Source organism: Tympanuchus pallidicinctus, unplaced genomic scaffold (assembly GCF_026119805.1).
Source record: "Tympanuchus pallidicinctus isolate F22 unplaced genomic scaffold, pur_lepc_1.0 scaffold7, whole genome shotgun sequence".
Taxonomy (NCBI): domain Eukaryota; kingdom Metazoa; phylum Chordata; class Aves; order Galliformes; family Phasianidae; genus Tympanuchus; species Tympanuchus pallidicinctus.
The window spans coordinates 3,914,704-3,936,913 of NW_026294791.1; the positions used below are offsets into that span (position 1 = coordinate 3,914,704).

General features: G+C 40.7%; 1 protein-coding gene across 8 annotated transcripts in view; it reads left to right on the plus strand.

Annotated features, from left to right (window-relative positions):
- DAB1 (DAB adaptor protein 1) overlaps positions 1–22,210 on the plus strand; it is a 127,069-nt gene that overhangs the window by 15,607 nt on the left and 89,252 nt on the right. For all 8 annotated transcript variants that reach the window (XM_052666240.1, XM_052666244.1, XM_052666242.1 and 5 more), the window contains exons 2-3: positions 2,464–2,576; positions 20,098–20,297. In XM_052666240.1, coding sequence (XP_052522200.1) covers positions 20,231–20,297 — 67 coding nt within the window. In that variant the 5' untranslated portion in view covers positions 2,464–2,576; positions 20,098–20,230. The remainder of the gene's footprint in view (positions 1–2,463; positions 2,577–20,097; positions 20,298–22,210) is intronic.

A 22,210-nucleotide genomic window follows, 5' to 3' on the forward strand; every position in this document is an offset into this window, starting at 1 on the left:
GCAACTATTTAGCTGGCTCTTCTTTGCCCAGGAGAAAGCTGTCGAGAAGAACCTTGTCTTATAAGAAGCAGTTAGGATCTGCATTAAGCCCTGCAGTGCCTGTGTTTGCACTGCATCGATCCCTTCGAAGTGAGACACTGAAGGAGCAGCTCTCTATTAGCACCTTGGCTGCGAGTAATTACTGAAATGTGGAACAGAATATCTGAGTGTTTTATTCGTAATCTGCTTTGTGGCTGCATTCCTCGCTGCTGCACGTTTTGAATACTGTTTTCTAGAGCAACCACTTGAATACACAACCGAGCACCGGCTAAAAGGATCTGCAGTGGTTAAAACCACTGGCCAAGGGAAACATCAGAACAGCCCCTGAAAGATTATGCGCAAGGATTATATGAAAGAGAGGATTTGCAAGTCTGGAATGTGCTTTTCCTACAGTATCTATTTCCATTTTCTTTCAATTCTTGGTTAGTTCACATTTTGTTCTAATCTCAGAGATAGAGATCAGATTTGAGATTTGCAGTCTGTAAAGCTTGAAGTGATTCTTGACGGTGTCTGGAGTATTTGCAAGGTTTTAGCAGCTGATGAAATGCAGATGAGTACATAAAACAAGTAGTAGCATTTATAATTTATATTGCAGAGCCATTCCCCAGAATTACAGAAGAGGATTGAGCCCCTCCATTTCCTTCAGTTTTCCCCAGTGGTGCTAAGCAGTGTATGAAATAGGAAAACAGATCCTTGTTACAGAATGCTTAATAAAAGTGACAACAGATGTTTTCAGATGTGGAAATATCAGAACAGTAGGAGCTCTTTGGTTATCAGCTGGTCGGTGGTGTCCATACTCCAATGTTGCTATCTTCCATTTCTTTCTCCTTTTTTAGATCTCACCATAAAAGATGTATTTTAGATGAAACTTTAGCAGCAAAGAATCACTTCTGTAGGGATGTCTGGCACTGCTGTCAGAGGGCAGCCCAGCAACCTTCTCATGAAGGCTCTTGTTGGAAGGAAGGGGTGTTGCTGTAGATAGCAAGAGTCAAAAAGTTTTGTAAGCACAAGTCATACAGGTGCTTTAAGAATATGATGTGATAAAATGGTTAATCCTGACATTCTCCCACATTAACAAGAGATCTGATGGAAGGTGTCTCTAAACTGGCTGTTGAGGTTGGATTTTGGGTGGATTAGGAATGGAAGGAAGCTGAGATCTACGTTAAGGAAAACATGACTGCTGTGGTGAAAGGACACGAGGTAGTCTGACCTATGTTGCCGTGTTTGCCCATAGTTCATCTGCTTCTTTTCTGTTAGTTTCAAAGGATGACTTTCTAGTCATGAGCTCAGTGGATCCGTTCAGTGTTTGTGTTTGCAAGTGATCGTTGTGTCACGACAGTTGCAGCATTAAATAAATAAATAAAGCCGATATATTACGTGCCTTGCCTTTGAGTACTAAATTGGTTGCAATTACCTGCATAAAAAGAGTTGTTTTATTAATTAATTGACTCGGAGAAAAAAAGGCTGGTGACCCTCTGAAGGAATATCAATAACTGAAACATTAATTATGCAAACAAGGACTCTCTTTACACTTCATTATTCATGGCTTAACGTGAAAATTGCCTTTTAAGAGAATGCTTTATTTGTATATTTCCATGTGTTTGATTTGCCTGGATGTAGGCTTTGGGACGCAGCCTTCGTCCCCTCACAAAGCTCACTGAGTTTTGCTGATGCAATTACTGTGATGAAGGAAGGGGAGAAAGGAGCAGGAAGGCATTTGGGGAGGTTTGGGAGATTTTGTTGTGTTGCAGGTGATTTCTACAGGCTGAGAGAATGCTTTCCTCACAGAGGGCTCTGCCTGCCTCCTTGTGAAGTTTCTGAGAGCATTGGCAAGTTCTGATTAAGGATTCCTGTTGCATTTTATTCCTTCTCATATCCCTTAGGACAAGCAGTCAAAAGTTGCCAGGGCTCCTTCTCACTCAGGTGTCCAACATTAACATGCCTGCAAGAGGACAGGGAGGAAGAGCTGCCCTTTCTTTTCCAGCAGCTGAAAGGCTGTGCTGCGAGTAATCGTCTTTCAGTTTTCAGTATGCATACGAAAAGTAGTAGCACCGCAGTGCCAGAAAATCCTTCACTCCCCAAAGATTCAATCGTACCTTTTTTGTAAGTATAAGGCTTTAAGATATCCCCTTTTTAGTGCCTTGGAACTCGCTATGCCCACAGCAGGAAGGCCTGATGAAGAAATACATCCCCCCCCTTGCCTTGTAGCGTGATGAATTGTGGAAGTCCTGATTGAAAATTCTAATCACAGCCTTGCAGTCCTTCAGATCACAACCCTTGACAGTTGATTCACTCCTTTTCATGCCTGCTGCCTCTCGCTGCTTCTGGTGCCTCTTATGCATGAGTCTATCATTAGCGCACAAAGCATGATGGATTGGTTGGGGTACCTCTATCCTTAGAACCTGGGAAATGCTTCTCTTTCAGAATCAAAGAACCTGTGTGTGACATCGTCATGAATGAGAGAAGAAAGTAATACAGTATTGGATGTGCCTGTTTGCTGCCACTATTTAGAGAGAAAATGATGCATTATGGGGAATGTAAGTATATGGCCTGTTGTGTTTTTTTTCCTCTCTCCTGGCAAACGATGCAGAAAATCGTGGATCTTAATGTGTAAGCTGAGTCTGGCAAATGCACTGAAGTTGTAATGCTTCTCTGAAATGGGAACTGTAAACACGAAATTTTACTTAAAAATCAGCCTTTTCATGAAGCGTTGGAACTCTTGGTGTGAACTGATGACCAGAATGGTTAGGAATAATTGGCTTTGATACTGGCCAAGGCCTCGCGTCGTTTTTGTGGGTTCTTTTCCAGAGATGCTTTCGACAGGAAACTTCTGCAAATATTTGCATCTGCAAATGCAGAAGATCAATTTGCAAATGCTTTTATTTGTCTATGTGACTTGGCATTTAATGATTCAGTGAACAAGACAGTTAAGTTTTGGCTCCAGCGAGAGATTGATAGGAACAATTTTCAAATGTGGTATCAAAACAAAGTGAAAATATGTCATGTTCAAATATAGAGCTCTGATGCGTCATGTGGTCCTCTAATAAATGAAGTAGCTCTACAAAACTGACAGATCTGCGAGAGAATGTTTTCAAATTTATGATGATTAATTTTCAAGATAAAATCCAATAAAAAATACGTTAGTAGATACTTAAAGAAGGTGAGGGAAGGCAGCTTTCTGAAATGAAAACAAGCAGGTAATGATAAGGCTGCCTTCCCTTTTATATCAGGCTTTTTAATATTTGTACAATGAGTAAATTGATATTCTGACTGCTGCAGCTGGCAATAACAGCTACTCGTGCAAGTGTAACATCACATGGAAGTTCCACTTCTTGGATTTGTACTGTTGCTTTCTACTGGCAATGCCACAAAGCAAAGCTGAAGATTTTCTGCCAGAACTGATGATTCCCTCAGAGCCATCAAAGTAAAACAGAGCTGAGCCCAGTGAGAAAACAAAAGTAGCTCTGTGTTCCTGGAAAGAAGAACTAACTCAACAAGTTCTTTCATCTCGAGTATTTTCATTAAGACATTTAGAATATTGTTCAGTAATATGTAAACTGGTGTATTTAAACATAGGTAGCATTGGGCTAAAATATGCCTTGATACCATTTATACTTAGCAAGAAGTCAACCATACCTGCCAAGTGCTTAAGTTTTATTTGTATTGATTCATGTTTATTTTTGGCTGCAGGGTTCCTTGCTTCACTTCTTCCCATTTCATTGTGTTTGCACAGATGCCTTGGCAATTGACAGGTGCAGAATAGCTTTATGCACCCATTAGTACAAGGTAGTTGGTGGCAAACATGATTTAATGTAACGATGAAGGAATTATACACTGGGACGGATCCTGGATTACTGTCTGAAGTGCTATTCTATTCAGTTTTGTTGCAGTATATAGCAGAACAAGGTCCCTGCTGGTCCCTTTCAGGTCCGTATCCTACTGTGCACAGAGAAGACAAGGTGGATCTGAAGAGCTTAAAGATCTAAATGTAAAATAAGCAATGGGAGGAGGAAAAAAAGTACTAAAGCAGATGAAACATATACACGTGTATGGTATATTGTGCCTGCTGCCTCTAGTGCACTTCAAAATGGCTTTCATATGCAAGTTGGTTGTTTTGGTCCTCAGTCCCTAACATCAGGATTCAGTTACGTCCTCTGAGGTCCCCAAAGAATAACCAACATCATGATGAAACTGCATGCTCATTTCCTCCAGCTAATGCCAATATCTGTACTGGGGGAAAAAAAAATTAATCTGTTCTTTGCAGCTGCTTACAGCTGTGTGTTTTATCAGTAGCCGTGGAAGGGGAATGCCTGTGCTTTGTGCTAGTCTAGAGTGCATGCAGCTTTTCAGATGGAATCAATGCTTTTACAGGGAGTATCTTTTATCAGCACGTTTGGTAGAGATTGGCATTAATTAGTTTCTTGAAATTAAAATATGTATGGATTTCCAGAAGCAGAAATACACTGGCTGAGATTGTCAAATGACCGTAAGAAATTTGGCTGTGCATCTGTCATTTATGTGCTCTGTTCTCTATGTTGGAATCCCAGTGCCTACAATATGTGTCAGATTACGTACTGTACTTCACTGAACGACTGCATAGCCTATATATGTAATGCTTACTCATGGCAGAGTATTGTGGAGTGTTGTGCAGTGATTCTACATGAACTTATTTACATTTCGGGCCCACTGAGTGCTCTGTCCCTGCTTTGGAATTGCCAATTACAGCATTAGCTGCGTTAGGGGACACTGGCAAATTGGGGTACAAACTGGATCACAGACTCGTTTCATGCATTGTATGGCTGTTAGCTGGAACAACATACAATGACTGCCAAGACAAAGCAGTGAGATTAGTAACCTGTAAGTGAGTGGCTCTAGAATCTCTTGACCATTCATTCTCACCAAACCCAAGATTCTTTCATAATCTTATTTGTTTAAGAGAAGATAATTTTCTGAAAGACTATCATGGTCATGACTAATTAGTAATACTGTGGCATTTACAGTTGGGGGAATTCTTAAGTGTAAATATTCACATGCATATGATGTCTTGTGAATGTGTTGTTTAGTGATTCGGATGTCTGTTAGCACCTGGCATGAAATGACCAGAAAAGTGTATTCATTACTTTCAGTAACGATTGGATTGTATCCCTTTTGCAGTTTCTGACGAGTTTAGCTATGAAATAACCTGTATTTATTTACCATCTGAGCTGATAAAGCTGTTTGGGAAGTTAGTTGTGAGAACACTTGGAAGAAAATGTTTCATAAAATGGAGCGCCTACTGAAACTACGCTGGTGTGTGCATCGCATGTCTTGCTTGTGGTGATGCTATCATGGGATTCTGCCAAGTGCTTGGTCAGGGGGAAGTTCTTTGCAGAGAGAGTGGTGAGGTGCTGAACAGCTGCCCAGAGAGGCTGTGATGCCCCGTCCATCCCTGGAGGTGTCCAAGGCCAAGTTGGATGGGGCCCTGGGCAGCCTGGTCTGGTATTAAATGTGGAGGTTGGTGGCCCTGCCTGCGGCGGGGGCTTGGAAATTCATGATCCTTGAGGTCCCTTCCAACCCAGGCCATTCTGTGATTCTGTAGGTTCTGTTTTTCAGATTTAAGAAAGATGCCAAATATGTCCTTTTTATAAAATAAGATGCTGTTTGTGGTCATTGTAATGCAAGCGTGTAACTTGGAAGCACAGAATAGAAGATGCCTTTAAAGTGAGGTTGGTATTTGAAATCAGTTTTCTGAATCCTTTAAAGAAGTGCCCAATTTATGTCAGCCTCAGAGAATAGTGTTTTGACATTTAGAAATGGGCACTTGACTTATTCTGTTTTTCTAGCTGTGACCTGCATGTCCTGGGTTATGTCAAATCTGGAACTTGAAGCTGGACTCCATCTGTGCATGCAGAAAATTTGTATTTAGTACTTTGGTAGCAATACCACTCACACTACAGGATAGTTTCCATCTGTGATGTGAGTAACTGCTATCTATACAGCTGTTAGGTTGTTAAATTAGATTGCATTTGTTAGTTAATAGCATATGAGAAAATATTCAGGTTAGAGTGGTTGTGTGTTACAGACCTTATAAACTCTCCCGATGATAACAAAAATAAAGACTGAAATTACTTGGCTTGTTTTTGGCTGTATGTTTTTTCTTTGTAATGAAGGCTGTGGCTCATACATGCCTCTGTAGTTGCTCAGATGGACATTTGCACACTTGAAAGCCTTCTGGAGGGACTGTGCCTGCTGAGAAAGCTGACTGTGTAAGTTCAGTGCATGCACTTAGCTGTAATCACTGGAAAAACGAGAAGTGCCAAGGAAACCAAATTCCTGTCCTGTTCTGCCGTGTTGTTGGAGTTTGGACTGGATGGTCTTAGAGGTCTTTTCCAACCTTAATGATTCTGTGTGCTAACGAATCATTTTTGCAATCAACAATTCAGTCTTCTGGCTTGCTTTTTAACATCTATCTCAACAAATATGTGTAGACTGATCAAGAGTCAGATTATATGCAAAACCATGATTTGTACTTTCCTGAGAGCATGGATTTCTATGTTGGCCGTTTTACAGTCCAATACCAGATTGTATTAAATATTAAAAAAATGATAATATTTTAAGCAGTAATCAATTTGACTGATCTGAAATGGTCTGGACTTCCATTTTAACATCTAGTGGTGAAGTGGAAAGGCTGTGCAAATGTTTGGTACTCTCATTAACGGGGCAGTATTAAGCCTCGAAAGCCCTCCGGAGCCTTTGTCTCAGTTAGAGCATTCTCTGTGCTGTGCATCTTCCCTAATAGTTGAACCGAATGAACTAAAATAGCCTTTGGGCTATTTTGTTGCACTGTGTTGTTGGGGAAAAAAAAATAAAAAAAAAATAAAAATTAATCCTGTGTCATTTTGCATTTGCTGTCTGTGAATCAAACTGTGAAAACTAATTTAAAAACTTTCACACTTGGCTTGAATGAGGACTGTCAGTGCTTGGAGAATGTTAAACTGAATGCAATTAGTTCGAAGTGGGCAAGCTTAGTATGCCCATCAGCCTCGGAGTGCCCAGCTTTAATGACTGCTCTGAGAAACAAACGCTGAAGTTACAGAAAAGAGTTTAAAGGCATTAAGTTGCTGCTAAAAAAGTGGCCTTTACAGAACAGAGCTTTGATAACAAAGCAGCTTGCACACTGAGGGGTAAGGAGGTTGGGAGGCCCTTTGGAAAGTTAGATAGAACACTGTGCTGCTTTGGTGAAACAACAGATAAACCTGCTTAAAAATTTTAAAGGCTTTTCTCCTTTTTCTTTTCACATCTTCTCCCTCCAACAGCTTTTTATTTTTTTTGTTTTCTTCTTTCTTTTTGGAGGAGATCACCTGCAGAGTTTTATTTTCAGGTGCTGGGCGAGATCTCAGCTCAAGTTGTTCCCTAAGGATTGTAGTAAAGTGACCACCGAATTTCCCAACAGAGCCCCTGATGGTAAATTGAAAAGAACCAAGTCTGCAAATTAGCATTTACGTGCCGTCCATTCTTATGTGGGCGACACAACTTGTGTAGACAAAAGCAATATTTTCAGTTAATGAACCTCACCATAAGCACTGTTCACATTTAACATATTTACAGGGGGTAGCATCCAGTCAAAAATTCCCATTAATTCTTTTTTGCATGAGTTTTGCGTGCATGAGTGCATACATTTATGTGTGCATTTGTATATATCCGTACACTATTAGGGCACGCAGTGTTAAAGCATATATAGTAACTCAGAAGGAAGCACTGAAGAAGTCTCATTATGCATGTAAATATATTCAGCAGAAAACTTAAAATAACTATTTAATGGGGAGAAAAAGAAAAATTATGCTGTTTGACATGATGAATCTATTTTGAACTGCAGTGTATGCACAGTCTGTTTTCTGCCCTTCCTTTCTCGAAATTGTTGCCTGAAATATTATGCTGGAATGCAAAGGCTGTGCTTTAATCTTCATTTGCCTTTTTGCTGAATACTGCCAGGGTATTTTTAAATAGAGAGTAAAATTGGAAGTTGGCAATATTTGGCACTGAATTCCTATAGAAATGGCAGTCAGGATATGACTTTGGAGTCATAAGTAAAACTAGATGAAATCACACATCTTAATTATGATTTTAAAATAATTTTAAGAACACATAAATGAAATTTCTGCCTTAATTTGGTTATATGGGCAGCAGGGGGAAGGTTTGTAATAGTTGTATAGATACAAAGCTGTGAATGAACTTCTTCAATCTGTTTATCCAAATGTTCTTTAATGGATAAGAATAGAAACAAATTAGCTGGGAGTTAATTATTGAGCTCCAAACAGAGTTGTTCTTCAAATAATGCTCTGAAAGCTCTGAACTGCCTTGTGTTTTAGTGCTGAATGGATGGGCAACGGGTCACTTTCTGCTATAAAACTGTGGGTCTCTGCTGTGGCCCTCAAGGTGCGCGTGTTCACAGAATCACTCAGCTGTAGGAGTCTGTAGAATTATAGTCATTAGAGTTGGAAGGGACCCTTAAAGGCCATCTGGTCCCACTTCCTGCAGTGAACAGGGACACCCCCAGCTCCATCAGGTGCTCAGGGCTCCATCCAGCCTGACCTTAAGTGTCTGCAGGGACGGGACACCCACCAGCAATCTGGGCAACCTGTGCCAGCGCCTCATCACCCTTACTGTAAAAAAAAACTTCTTCCCTTACAACCAATCTAAAGGGTTAGAGAGGAACTCTAGATTGTCTAGTCGAACCCTTTCAAATATCCTTTCAAAGTCATTAATCTGGTGAAAATATGGGGGAAAACAACCTACAGGTATCCAAAACAAATGTGGATACCTTTTCCTGTTCCTGGTTGTGTTTGCAGGTGTTCTGAACTTATCCTCTTGAGCCTTTTATCATCACCTTGGACAAAGTTATGAGATTTTGAACTATCCTCCTTACACGCAACTAAACTGGGTTGGAATTTGGGGTTTTGGAGTTTAGGACCAGCACTGTGCTGCTCCGCTGTCTTGGCAGTGCTGCTTGTGGAGACCAGCTCAGCGGTGTGTGGTTCGTGGAGAGGAGCTGAGGAAGCAAGACAGAAACTTTTCTTGGCTGAATGTCAGATCCCCTAATGAAAGTCTTTGGCTCAAAGATATACCACTGTGTTTTTGTGTTTTCGTTTATTTACTGAAGTATTCAGCTGTTTATAATAACGGGAATTCTTTGAGCGCTCAGGGCCTCGGGGCTGTTTTGTTGGTTTTGTTTTTAATACTTTTTGATACTGCTGAGACACAAAGAGACCAGAAAGTCACAGCTAGAGCTGGATGTCCTCTTTTCTTTCCTATCCTTTCCTTCCAGAATCTTGTTGAGAGATCCTCACCTCTGCAAAATATTTACCATGTATTGCTAAGTAACTTGCAGAAGGAAGTGCTGAAAGAATGCAGCTTGCAAGCCAAATTCAAGAGGCATTGAAATATGGTTGTGGTACACCCACACATCCTCTTTTTACTCTATATTATTATACACATACATAAAGTATAAATTACTACTGCATGTCACATGCATCACTGAAGAAATGCTAAAATTAATGTTGTTGAGATGCAGAGTTGTGAGTGAATGGTGGTGCAGTCATGTAGTAACTTTTCTTTCCGCTTGATCTTTGTGCAAAGGAACTGATCTATGCTTGGGATAAATCAGAACTGCATGGGAAAGGCAGCCATTGTCTGCAGGAAACTCTTTGTTGTACCCTGAGCGGGCTGGGAGGAGGAAGTGATGATCTTTAGGACAAGGGGGAATGGTTTTAAACTAAGACAGGGGAGGTTTAAGTTAGATATTAGGAGGAAGTTTTGCACACAGAGGGTGGTAAAGCACAGGAACAGGTTGCCCAAGGAGGCTGTGGATGCCCCATCCCTGGAGGCATTCAAGGCCAGGCTGGATGTGGCTCTGGGCAGCCTGGGCTGCTGGTTGGTGACCCTGCACGTAGCAGGGGGTTGAAACTGGATGATCATTGTGATCCTTTTCAACCCAGGCTATTCTAGGATTCTGTGATCTCATGCCTCAGGGCAGCAGAGTGTGGTGTTGGAGATTGAACTAGATGAGTGCATCTGCTGTACGGCATGAGAGATTGCAGCTCCAGTAGATACACTTTGATTTTGTCTTTGGCTTTATTACAAGGCACTAGACTGTTATTATTGTGGGTGTAGTGATTAATCTTTTTCTTTTTTTTTTTTAAATTAAAGAATATGATGCATCATGGACCTTTTAAAATCCAAGTAGGATGAAGAATTCACTGCAGATGATACTGTGGAAAAGCTTTACAAGAGAAGAGCAATCAAGTAGGGGTAATTAGAGTTACTGTTTAAATATGCAGAATGGAAAAAGCGTATCTGGAAAAGCAGAGTGAAGTTTATAACAGTAGAAGACTAATGTAAGAATGATTTGTAAGCAATAAAATTACATCTCCCTGTCTTTGTGAGTACAAAATAATAAGCATTATGGAATAATGGAGGCTGTAATAGGTTATAAACTTAGTGATATGTGATTTTACCATTAGATTTTACCTGAAAGGGATAGATTGTCTTCACGCTGATTGTAGCTGAGCTAAGTGAGGATTACAGGTATTTGGGATGCGTGCAGTAAGGGAGGAGAATAATTGCTCAGATAATCTGCTAGCGGCTAACTCAGAGTAATGATGTGAAGCTGGACTCTGCTCACTGGTTTAACATCTTCCTTCTGTTCAGCCTGAGTGTTTGAAAGACTTTGGAGGGTGGAGATATGAGTCCTACTGCTTTGTGCCATTTGTAATGGTTTGGTGAAGAATGGAAGAATGCACCCGTAAGCACAAACCTTCCTTGGCAGGGAGGTAGGTAGGATGGCCTTCAAGTTCTTCATCATCTCTGATTTCTGTAAAGCTGTCACTGTTGTCACTAATTAACCTCAGTGGGTGGTGCAAGCATTGCACATCTTCCAAAACTGCCATTGTTACTGCCTGCTTTTTAGTTGTGGAAGCAGAAAGAAACCAAAGCAAACTTTCACATGAGTAGAGGTGCTTAATCCAAAGGTCCTGGCCAACTTCCAGGTGAAGTAATTAACTTCCACCTTCTTGAATTCCCTCCCGTTTTAATTGAATTAGATATTCTTCACGTTTTGGCTTTAAGCTCAGTTGCTAAAACAGCAAAGTTTTTCACTGCAGCAATCTTTATTTCATATTAAGTTATATTATCCCTCTAGACTGTTTTAATTGTACCAGGTGTTTCAGGAAAGCAGTACACAAGGTCAGCCAAAATCTCACCTGCTTTTAATTGATTTTCTTTGCTGTGCTGAAAGGCACTCATTTGCTGGCACTCCTGATTGCTCTCTCTCCTTACAGGGCTTGTAGAGGCTGTGTAATCAAAGAGAGTTTAAAATAACGTTGTAGATTTCCACTGCACCTTGGAAGTTCTTTCTTTGCCTGCTTGTAACTTGTGTGTTGTTGCTGAGCTCTGGGGCATCACTGGGAGGTGAGGCTTCGTGTGTGCTCACTGAGGATGCTTCCCACACTGCAGAAACAACTTGTAAACAAGGGGATCTGTGCTGCCTCTCTCCTGATTACAGCTTAGTTTGTAGTGTGCCAAGAACTTCTGTTCAGGCACTGGAGCCTAAATAATTGATTTCTCAATGTGTGCCATTGCGCTGCATTTTGAAACCCAGGTTCTGCTGTTCATGTGTGCTGTGGTTCTGCAGTGATTTTAATTAATGAGCGCAGATATCCTAAAGATGTATGAAATACGGGAGTGAATACGTGGTTTAATTCCGAGCAGTTAATATGTGGACGATACAAATCTTTGATATGGATAAAATTCAGATTAGTTCACTTGACGGTTCACCTGGCCCTAATGATACCTAAATTTAGAACTTGCAAGCACCACTGCCTGTAATCAGAATATGTTTTACCCTGCATAAAATAGAATTACTTCAGTCAATTCACATTAGCCAAGTCTGAATTTTGTGTCTGTTTGTATTTAGTTGCTCTCTGTTGATGACAGAGCTCTGTTTGGCTTTTTGTTTGACCTGGACATGTGCATTTTTCTTAGTCCTACCAATCTTACATTGTTCAGTGTGCTCCTGATATTGAAAATCCAAGGTTCGTGGACCTTTATTAGGTTATAAAGTGCATTTCTTGTACCTCTAACATTTACTTTTGGGCACTAGGGGTTTTTATTTTTCCCACATGATAGCCTGGTACAGGATTTTGTTGGAGTTTCCTATTCTAACCTCTCTGAAAATTCTTGAAAGAAGAGATGTAAGGTACAAGATGTGCAAGTATATCTTTGTGGGAATGTCTTAAAAAGAAGTCATGTAATGAACAGATCTGAGTCTTTCTTCTTTTCTCTTCTCCCAGTTGAGGAGTACATATCTTGCAAGCAATTGCACAGAAATCTTTTTAAAAAGGAGAATCCCACACATGCTATCGCCAATAAAAGTGCTTTCTACAGCAGCCTATTGCTTTTCTCTGTATTAATTCCACAGGATCTCAAAGAACTGACATAAAGCTTTTTTATCACAGGCTTGATTCTGTTGATACGTGAATAGGGAGGGTAAAAACAGCATTCTGTCTTCCATCCTCCTGGATTAAGCATGATGACAGCTGCACGACGATGCAGACCATAGCAGAGGGACAGGCAGCATGGAGAAGGAAGGATGCAAGAAGTGGATTCTTAGAAATTGTTTTCCTTCTGTTAACTTAGTGCATTTCCTTGTATTTCAGTTCAGGCTTGCTGTCTGCCAGGGGAATTCCTTGAATTCATGTGTGCCATTCCTTACCATGGGAACTTACTACAGCACAGTAGTGCTGCACTGTACGAGACCAGTTCATGTTAGATAAAGGCATAGGTTTGCTGTTGCTCCAGCTTGATTTTTTTCTTTTTTTCTTTTTAATTAATCTATTTTTCATGTGTCTTATGTTTTTTTCCTTGAATTGAGAGGAATGCATTCAATTTACCAGTAAGAGATGCATGGGTTTTGCACTGCATACTTGTTTTCTTGATGATGTATTAAGCAGTGGGTCCTGAAAAGCTGCTGGTGTGAAGGTTTGCAGATTTACACCAGTGATTTTTACTGTTTTATAGATGGCCCTTAAATGCCTTGCAGGTCAACTGTTTTTGAGATGGATAAAAGCGTGCTAATTCCTTCAAGGTAAATCAGAAGGATTATGACATCTAGGAAGAAGAAACTGCCAGACGGTTCATGAGCAATAGAACCAGGGCTGACCCAATAGCATCTCTAAAGCTTCCAACAGAATTGCCTGAGGAGGCTGCCAAGAAGCCAGATGCTGCTGCTGGAAAAATACCTTCTGTAGCTTGGCATTTGTCCTGTAATTGCTTCCAAGAGAGAGTAAACTACAGCATGACAGTGGAAGGTGAATGGCTCCTCTCTGCATGCTACTTAGGTAATTTTAAAAAATGTTTAGAAAATAAGTATGATTTTGTGATGCATTACCACTCAAGTAGGTGTAGTTTACTCATCTAGCTACTTAACTCCCCCAGCTGAATAATATCAAGAACATCTCTCATTTTTTTTAGTATTTTCTGTTCCTTTTTTTTTTTCCCCTGACATTTTAGCCTGGCAGTAGCTTGGTATTTCTTTTCAGTAATTCCTTTGGCAGGATCTCTAAATGATCTCTTAGGCTTTGATTCTTCCAGTACATGATGCGGCCCTGCTTGAAATCGTTAGGTTAGGGTTTTGGATTTTGTTTTATCTTTGTTCATTTGTATATTTTCTAGCAGTGAAACTTCTCCATTAAGTTCCCAAGTACACTGGTCTGGAATCGCTTGTCAAATGGAATTATCATTGTGAGCAACTTTGCTGGTATGAGGGCGTGAGCTTTTACATGGGATTGTCAGAAGTATTTCTGTAACTAAGGCTCATTTACTGGGATATTTAAAATCCTGATGTCCTACAGTTGTTGAACAACAGCATAACACCAATTTTTTGCCTGGGTGTGCGAATTGATGCTCCCTGTCCCAGAAAGCTTTTTTGTTTTTTCCCCTTTTCTCTGCAAGTCAATGAACTTTAGTAGAAGTCTGGTCACTAGGCCTGGTGTAATAAATCAGAAGTCCATTTATAGCGAGGTGAAGTCCTTTGATTAGTTTTCCTCTTACTTAACTGTCGTGGACAAGGGCTGAGCGCTGACAAATGGCAGCAAGGAAAGATCCTGGCAGAGGAGTTTTTGTTGCTGACAGAAAGGAAGTTTGCTTTACTGTGGTGTCATGTCAGGAAGCATTGAGGAAATTGAAGAGCACGATGTATAGGTTAACTTATGGGACTGAGCAAATGTAAAAGGAACCTGGAAGAGTTGGTGTGAATTCATGTCCTCTAGGAGGGCCAGTGCAAAGCATTGCTTCAAGATCTGCTTTAGAGTTCAAAATATAGCATGACTTAGACCTTTGTGGGAGTTGTGTTATATTTTATTTAAAATGAATGAGGAGTTCACTCCCAGGTTGGTATTCCTTGCAATAGTAAGAAGGTGATCTTGAAATTAAAAGAAAAAGCTGATTTAAGATATTCCTGTAAAGGATGGGAGATGAGTAAGCTGCCTTCAACTTACCATGCAACTTTCAATCCTGCTGAGCTGTCCAGGATGTGAGGCATTTAATTCCGTAACCTTTTCTTCCAATTAGGAACACGGATTCTGATTGCAAGGAATTTGCATTTAAATATAAAATGTGGTGTCTGTGACATTGCCGTTACCTTCTCCCTGGTGATGTTCCTGACTGCATACTTCCCAGCTTCCTTCGGCGTGATGATTGCACCACTGCGCTTTAGTAATCATTTAACAACTCTAATTACAGAATACTGTGATCCCAACTGTGTACTTTGTCCTTTTTCCCTTCTCAGTCTTCACTCTGTTTCTTTGGTGTCGAAAGGATCACAAAAGAGCCGTTCTCCTGCTTTGCAAAAGTAAACTCCAAAGACCCTGCTTTGGTAACGTACAGATTTGCATTTTCGCGTTGCTTTAGAGCTAATGGCAGAGTAGTTTAGACCAATAGGGGTCAGTTGGTTTGATGTCGTTTACATCAGTCACGCCAGCATAACTTCACTGACACTAATGCAGATCCACCAGCATAAAATTGGTGTAACTCCAACTCCATTAAAACCCATGGAGTTACGCCAATAGAAATCAAATGCAGTGCTATCGATTTTGTGCTGGTGTGGCTTTATGGGCTGTAATGGAGGCAAGGCAGCTTTCTGCTGGTGGAGGTCAGAATGCAGCCAGGGTATGCTGGGTGGTGTCTGAGCATTTACGAGCTTGGGTTCTTGCTTGCTCTTACCCAGTGTTATCAGAAATTCTTTATCTTCTCTGCCTTGGGGTCAACAAAGGAGTATGTGCATAGAGGAAAGTCTGAATGAGGGGACAGCTGTTAGAATGAGGGGACAGCTGTTAGCACCCCATGGAAGGGGTGGTAGGTGCTGTGTCCCAGAGCTGAAGCTGGTGCTGGGCTGTTGGAAATCAGGCTGAGAGCAACTTTCAGTTTGAAAGCGCTGAAAGAAAAAGTACCGATATGTTTCTCTTGGTCTTCCAGCCAATTGGTGCAAATCTCTTTGGTGCTTTTTCTCTTTGCATCTTTAAAAGTATCTGAATATCCTTCCTTGGAGAAATGGTGAGCTGACATTGTGTAGTTTGTCACACCAAAGTTTGAAAGCATGTCTCACAAACTCTGTTACAGAAGTCTTTTTTGCTTTACACTTATTTTCTAGAATATGTGATATAAAATAGATATCTGTGTTATAAAATAGAAACTGTTATATTTGATGGAACTCTCAGTAATTTCCCATTCAAAATGTTTATGAAATCAGTTCATTCGTGTGAACAGTGTCTATTTCATCCAGTCAGCATTTTCTAAGAGAAGGAAATTTGCAGCACTTCTGGTGAATAAGCCGTGAAGTGCGATATTTGCCACTACAAGGAGTTATTTCCAGGAGGAATTTCAGTAATTATTCCTGCTGTCATTGGAATACTAATAAACACCTCACTTTGGAAATAAGCTGTAGGTCAATTTTTTGGCAAGATGCTGTTCTTGTTGTAAATCAGCTCTGGTAGTGCTGCGTGCACTATCTGAGGAGCGCATAGCATGCCTGGAGATGCCCTAGAGACAGAGTAATGAGACGTTGTAAACCACAAAGAACTTAATAAACTGGTATGGGCCACAGTTGCCTGAAGGTTATTTTGAAAACAGGGCTTTGAAGAACTGGAGATTTGAGGAACTCATCTTGTTGGAGGGGGAAAACCCAAGGATGGAAAACCTCCTGCAGCAGCACGGAGCTGGTGTGGCGTGTGCCGTCTGTGGGCAGGTCTCCATGCGAGGCTCTGTGCTCAGGTGCTCAGCCTCTGAGTAACAGTTCTGTCCCTGGATAGCAATCCTTCACACTTGAGCTGTTTTCAGTTTTCAAAGGTCTTTTAAAAATAATTTCGTTACTTATATTTTGCCCTTCCGATATTTCAGGTTTTGCTTTACACTTGCAAAGTATGTGCATTCATGTTCTTTTCACGTGATCATAGGGATGCTTTGGAGGAAAGGAATTTTAAAGCTGCGGGTGTCTAAAAGTAAGAGCTGAGGATGGCAGTAGGATTTCTGTCAAACCCCTGTGTGGGAGGTGCCAACCTCTCGTGAAGGACCTGCTGGATCCCACTCTGGGGCCATGGAGAACCTAAATACCTAGGGAATGCCAGGGCTTAGTTACAAAGCCTTCCTAAGGCTGCTTTTCCTTTACATAAGCAGACAGAAGCTGCTTTTAAGAGAGGGAAATTCTGAAGTTTTGAAGCCCTGAAGCCACAGGGAAGCATTCAGATCATGCTATGTGACCTCTTGTCCCTTGGGATGGGGGAAGCCCACCCTAAAGGCTCTCTGAGAGCTCAGTGGAGTGTGGCCAAGAAGACAAAGAATTGTGCAGAAATCGTGGTCTTACACACACACACAGCTGAGGAATGGGAGGTTCAACCTGTGCTAATCCTGACAGCAGAGGGAATCTACAAAAGTATTTCTTCACTGAGGCTTTAGGTCTTACGTTGGCGTAGGAGTAATACAGAATGCAGGCTTAAGACTTCTCTTGGAATTAAAAGCCAGTTAATTCCAAAATGCACCGATTGTGTTCTTGCTGTATCCACTTAATAAGGGAATAGAGAATGTCAGTATTTTGTTAAAACGAAGAGCTTGGAATCCTCTTTAGGAAAAGCTGAGGCATGCACATAGCATTGTAGTAGCTGGAACAGGAGCGAGGCGCACAAGAAGATCATTAAGAGCGGCTACATTCAAGATTAGAGCTTTTTAATATCATTGTTATCATTATTAAAAATGCTGCTAACAAAATTTTCCCTTCAGAGCAGGGAAACGTGGCAGATCTGCTCGAGGCTTGTGGCATCTCATTGCTAGAACACATGCTGCAGTACTCGCCACAGTTGGGAGGCTGTAGTATTTAACAGCAGTGACCTAGATTGGAGGAGACAATAAAAGCTGTTGCGGTGAGGAGCAGATTGACTGCCGTTCTCATCTGGGTAATAAACAACTGAAATATGGACAGGGTATGGAAGTTTACTAACGTAGCTTACATAAAGGCCTATACTTTGGGAGGAATTGTCGCTGTAGCAAATTCAGTTTGAACTGTAGCTTGATCTGACAGATGTTTATGTGTTCCTGTTACAAAGATGTCTATTGCTTTATTCAAGGATCTCTGAGCCTGGGAGAGTATGACCTGATTAGGTTTTAAAGTAAATCAATATGTGAACCTGTCCAAAAATAGACACGCATTTATTTTTTAAAATATTACTCAGTGGGAGAGCCTCGAGGGGATATAGCTTTTCTGGAGAGTTTCAAATGAGATGGCACTCATACGTTGTTGTCTTAAAATATTCAGTGCTGTTCAGATATTATTGCTCCAGCTATTCTGTTGATAGCAGCTGACAAGAGGAGATGAAATTCTTGGTGCTTTGTACCCAAACGCAGCCTTTAGGACTCTGAAACTTGCTTAACTCTTGACCCTATGGGTAGTTTGTATTTCGTTTAAATTTTTCTTTCTTCTGATTTTATTGTAAAGGGACCTATTAGAAATATTTTCCTTTTGTCAGGCGGTTCCTCTTGGTGCTTCATGCCAGCTAACCTTTAGGAAAACATAAACCCAAACTCTAGAAAAATAAACTGTCAATCCAGCTGTGACTTGAGAGATGCTTTAAGTAAGTGCCACTGAGCTGGAAAGGCTGATGCATCCCTACTGTGCTGTAAAGCTGAATATGAAATGGGGTTGTGCAGGGGGAGGGGATGGGGATGTAGGCAGCAGGGGACATCTGTTCTCTCCCTGTTTGCTGGGGGATTGCAAGGATTGGTGAAGAGCTGGCTCCTGCAGAGGAGTCCCACAAGCCCCTGCCTGTGGACTCCTTGCCTTCCTCCATTTCCCCTTGGTCAGCCTTCACTTGCATTTCCATTTCTGCTGTTTTCTTAACTAGCAACACCAACAATAAACGTTTTTAGTTTATTACAGCACACTGAGAAGGTGTATATAGCAAGCACTCCAGCTTAGATTTGTAAGTTGATTGGTTTTTTTCTTCCTCCTTTTTGCTCTTCTGTGCTTCCTCAGACTCCACAGAGGAGAAATGAGGAATTTCGTCTTTTGAAATCAGTTCAGCAGATTTGGAAAAGCTATCTCTGAATATTCTGTAACAGGCATACAGATTTGAAGAGCTTATTAAAGAAAACCCCTGACACACTTCAGCTATATTAAATCACTTCACAGGCTGCGTGGCAATGTAATGTTACTGAAGCATTTTAAAATGTGAAAAGAGGCTGGATTTGAAAGTACGAGTGGCTTCATGGCCCTTGCTGTGGGAAGTGATTTAAACTGTCCAAGTTATTTCAATTTTTAAGTGCATTACTTCCTTAAATTACTGAGAAGTGCCATTAGCAAATGTATTTAACTGCCGTTAATCTCTGGCCAGCTAACCAGCCGATATGCTGGGTTAATTTCTTTATTAAATGCTTATTTAATAACCGGGCACCTGTTCAGACAGTGCAGATGGACTTCACTGTAATTGCACTAATAATGGAGAACGCTTTCTCCAAAAGAAGGACAAGATGAAGTGTTCAATGAGGGAGCATCGTGAGAAATGGCTTTGGGACAGCGTGGTCTGCCCTGAGCAGGCTGACAGAGCAGGCAGCTCATTGTTCTGAGCAGGAAGGGCTGGAGCAATGCTTTAGTCTTCACTGAGTTGTTTAATCCTTGCTTATTGCTTGCTGATGCAGCCCAAGCTTCCCCAGCACACATCTGCTGGGGCTTCACAGCCGGAGCATTTCTGCATCTCACCAACAATAAACATAGCTTTCCCCAAATGCTACCGTTTTGCCCCTTGGAAGTAGTCCTATTGCATTTAAATCTTCTGTAAACTGTAAGTTGAATTAAGTGTATTTTCAAAGATGTGTATTTACAGATAGGTATTTGAAGGAATAAGTGCTAGGTGGGTGTAAGGAATTTCAACTTTGCTAAACAGAGGCAGATTCTTTTATACCTGAAACATGCACATTATCATAAGCAAGATGTATTGTGTGTTCAGTACAACAGATGTGTACGTTTTTCATTTGACTTTGTTCAAGTAATAGAATGGAAGTATTGAAAGAGCATTTGAGGAGTACAGATGTGAGTTTAATATCTGGCAAGATGTTTTCACCCTGTAATTGCACCATTTAAGAATTGAGATGCAGAATTTGTTGCTGTTGGTGACATTGCCATCTACTTCCCAGAATGTAATCCCTGGCCTCCAGCTGCTGGCTTGGAAGGATGGGGCTTTGTGCACTTCCAGTGTTATCTCTCACCCTTGGAGACATCTCCAACAGCCATAAATGCCCGTGTTTAATCATTTACAAATGCAGACTGTGGAATCAGGCATTCTCTGTCTGTAGATAGGGAATTTCATAGGCTTCCTGAGGTTGGAAAAGACGACTAAGGTCATTAAGTCCAATTGGCAACCCGTCACCGTCATGCTTACTAACCATGTCTCTCAGTAATCTTGCAATGCCTTATTATTATTGTTTTTATTGTTAATGTTTTAAACTCAGAAAATGACTGCTACTTTTTGTTTCTTTTAACAGCACTTGAAGGGACTGAATGAGATGAACTGTTTGGGTTGTAGTGTCTGAAAGGCTCAATTATTCTCTTGGAGACATATTCTAAATGAGCCTGACCGAGATACTGGATCTGTGTGAAGAGGACTAAGGATATAGGATGTCAACTGAGACAGAAATTCAAGTGGCTGTTAAAACCAGCACAAAGAAAGACTCCAAAAAGAAAGGTAACGTCTGGTTGCTCTTTATGTATCTCCTACCACCTTTTATGCATCTATGGTTCTTCTGTTGCCTATGCACTCCATGGAAAGAAAAGTTGTTAAGTCGAGTGGAAGTCTTGGCTGGTCTGAGAACGTATAATGTCAGAGAATCAAATCCTATATTACTAAAATATGTTTAAATTGGAAGGAGGAAATTCTGTTACCCTCCACTACTTTTTACTTTACTTGCAATTGTTTCACAAATGGAAACACGGCTAACAAAATGACTTTTATCAAAAGATAGCTGTTTTGCTTTGTTGATAAATACATTTTCTTCTGAAGTCTTTGTTTCTACTTCATTTTGAACTAACCAGAGCTTAAATGGGCTCTTTGTTGCTGAAGTTTCAGTCCTGCTGACATTCTGTGAAGTTACAGAAAACTCAGTAGCAGTCTATAGGGAGATCAGTCCAGTAAAGGAAATAGAGAAAAGGAGAAGGAAGACCCAGAGAATTAAGGGGAAGATACGAATAAATGCATGCTGGGGGATTTCAGATTTATAACTACAAATTTACATTAGATTCTAGGGCACTTATTTGGACTGATAAGCATGAGATGTGTGTTTGTATGAGCTCCTGAATAGGAGTTCTGTAAGACTTTGGTGGAGATTTTCATTCTTACATTTCTGTTGGTGTTTTTATTGCTCTTCTTTTTTAATACCATTGAACTTGGAAACCAAGACCTTGAATTCCAGTGGCAATTCATGTTGTTTATTGTAGCTGTTTTGTAATGTCATTGAGATTGAAGCTGAATTTAACGTGCATTACTAAAGCTAAAAGGACAAATAGTAAAACAGCAAAACCAACTCAATAATCTAACAGTTTTCATACTTGAGATAAAAAGATTGAAACTTGTGTGCATTGCAAATTGAAATCATGCTAGGTATCTGATAAATAACTTGTTTGACTTCTGGGCAGCTATACCATTTACTGTTGTGATTCTGCCAAGCTGGTGAAGACCTTGTGACTGGGACAGCTTTTGTATCAGAGATCTTGATATTAGACTATTGTAAAAGCCGCAGCCATGGAATGGTTTAAAGATGTATTTCAGTGGATGGCTTAGGGTCCTTACTACTGTAGGCTTCAAATCACATGGAAGAAGCGGTTCATTTGAGATAAAAAGAAGCTGTAGTTTGGGAAGACATAAATAGGGGAACTTTGATGTAGACGGGAGTGTGATCTGAGGGAGAAGCTCATCAAGGCAAGTAGAGAAAGTAAAACTGATAAATTTGAAAATATCAGGTTTTTTTTTAATGTCACAGCTAACATCTTTTTGATGTGGGTCTCCTATGTTATTTCTTCTGCTGGAGGGTGAAAGTTTTGCAAAGAGCAAACAGCTGTTATAGCAACTCGATGTTTGTTAATAAAATTTCATAGATCATATTAACAGGATGCTCTGCACAAAATCTGATTCTAGCCCCCACATGGAAAATCTGAGAATTACCTTTGCTGCTGAGGAAAAGCACAAAATACTTTCTGTGGCAGCAATCAGAGCTCTCTGCAGCAGGCAGAAGTGTCTAAAGAGCTAGAAGGGACAGTGTGCAGCAGTGCATCCCCAGAAATGATCATGCTCAGTGCTGTGGGCACATCTGCTCATATCCAGCCCTCTGGAAGCCTCGCTGTACATGGAGTGCTTCGGACAGATGAGGTGTACAGTTCTGACAGTGTTTGCTGTTCCAATCACATGCAGTGAAAAATCAAAAGGAATTTGTTATGTTCATTTGTTTGTTGCTGGGTTGTGTGTATTTGTGTGTATTTCAACAAATGAGCTCTCTGTTAAGTGTGAATGATGGATGTGTGGCAAGCAGGAGGCTTCTTTCCTGAGTTCATTACAGCAAGCAGCAGCAGGTAGCAAGCACTGGCATGAGGTTTCTTGTGTCTCTC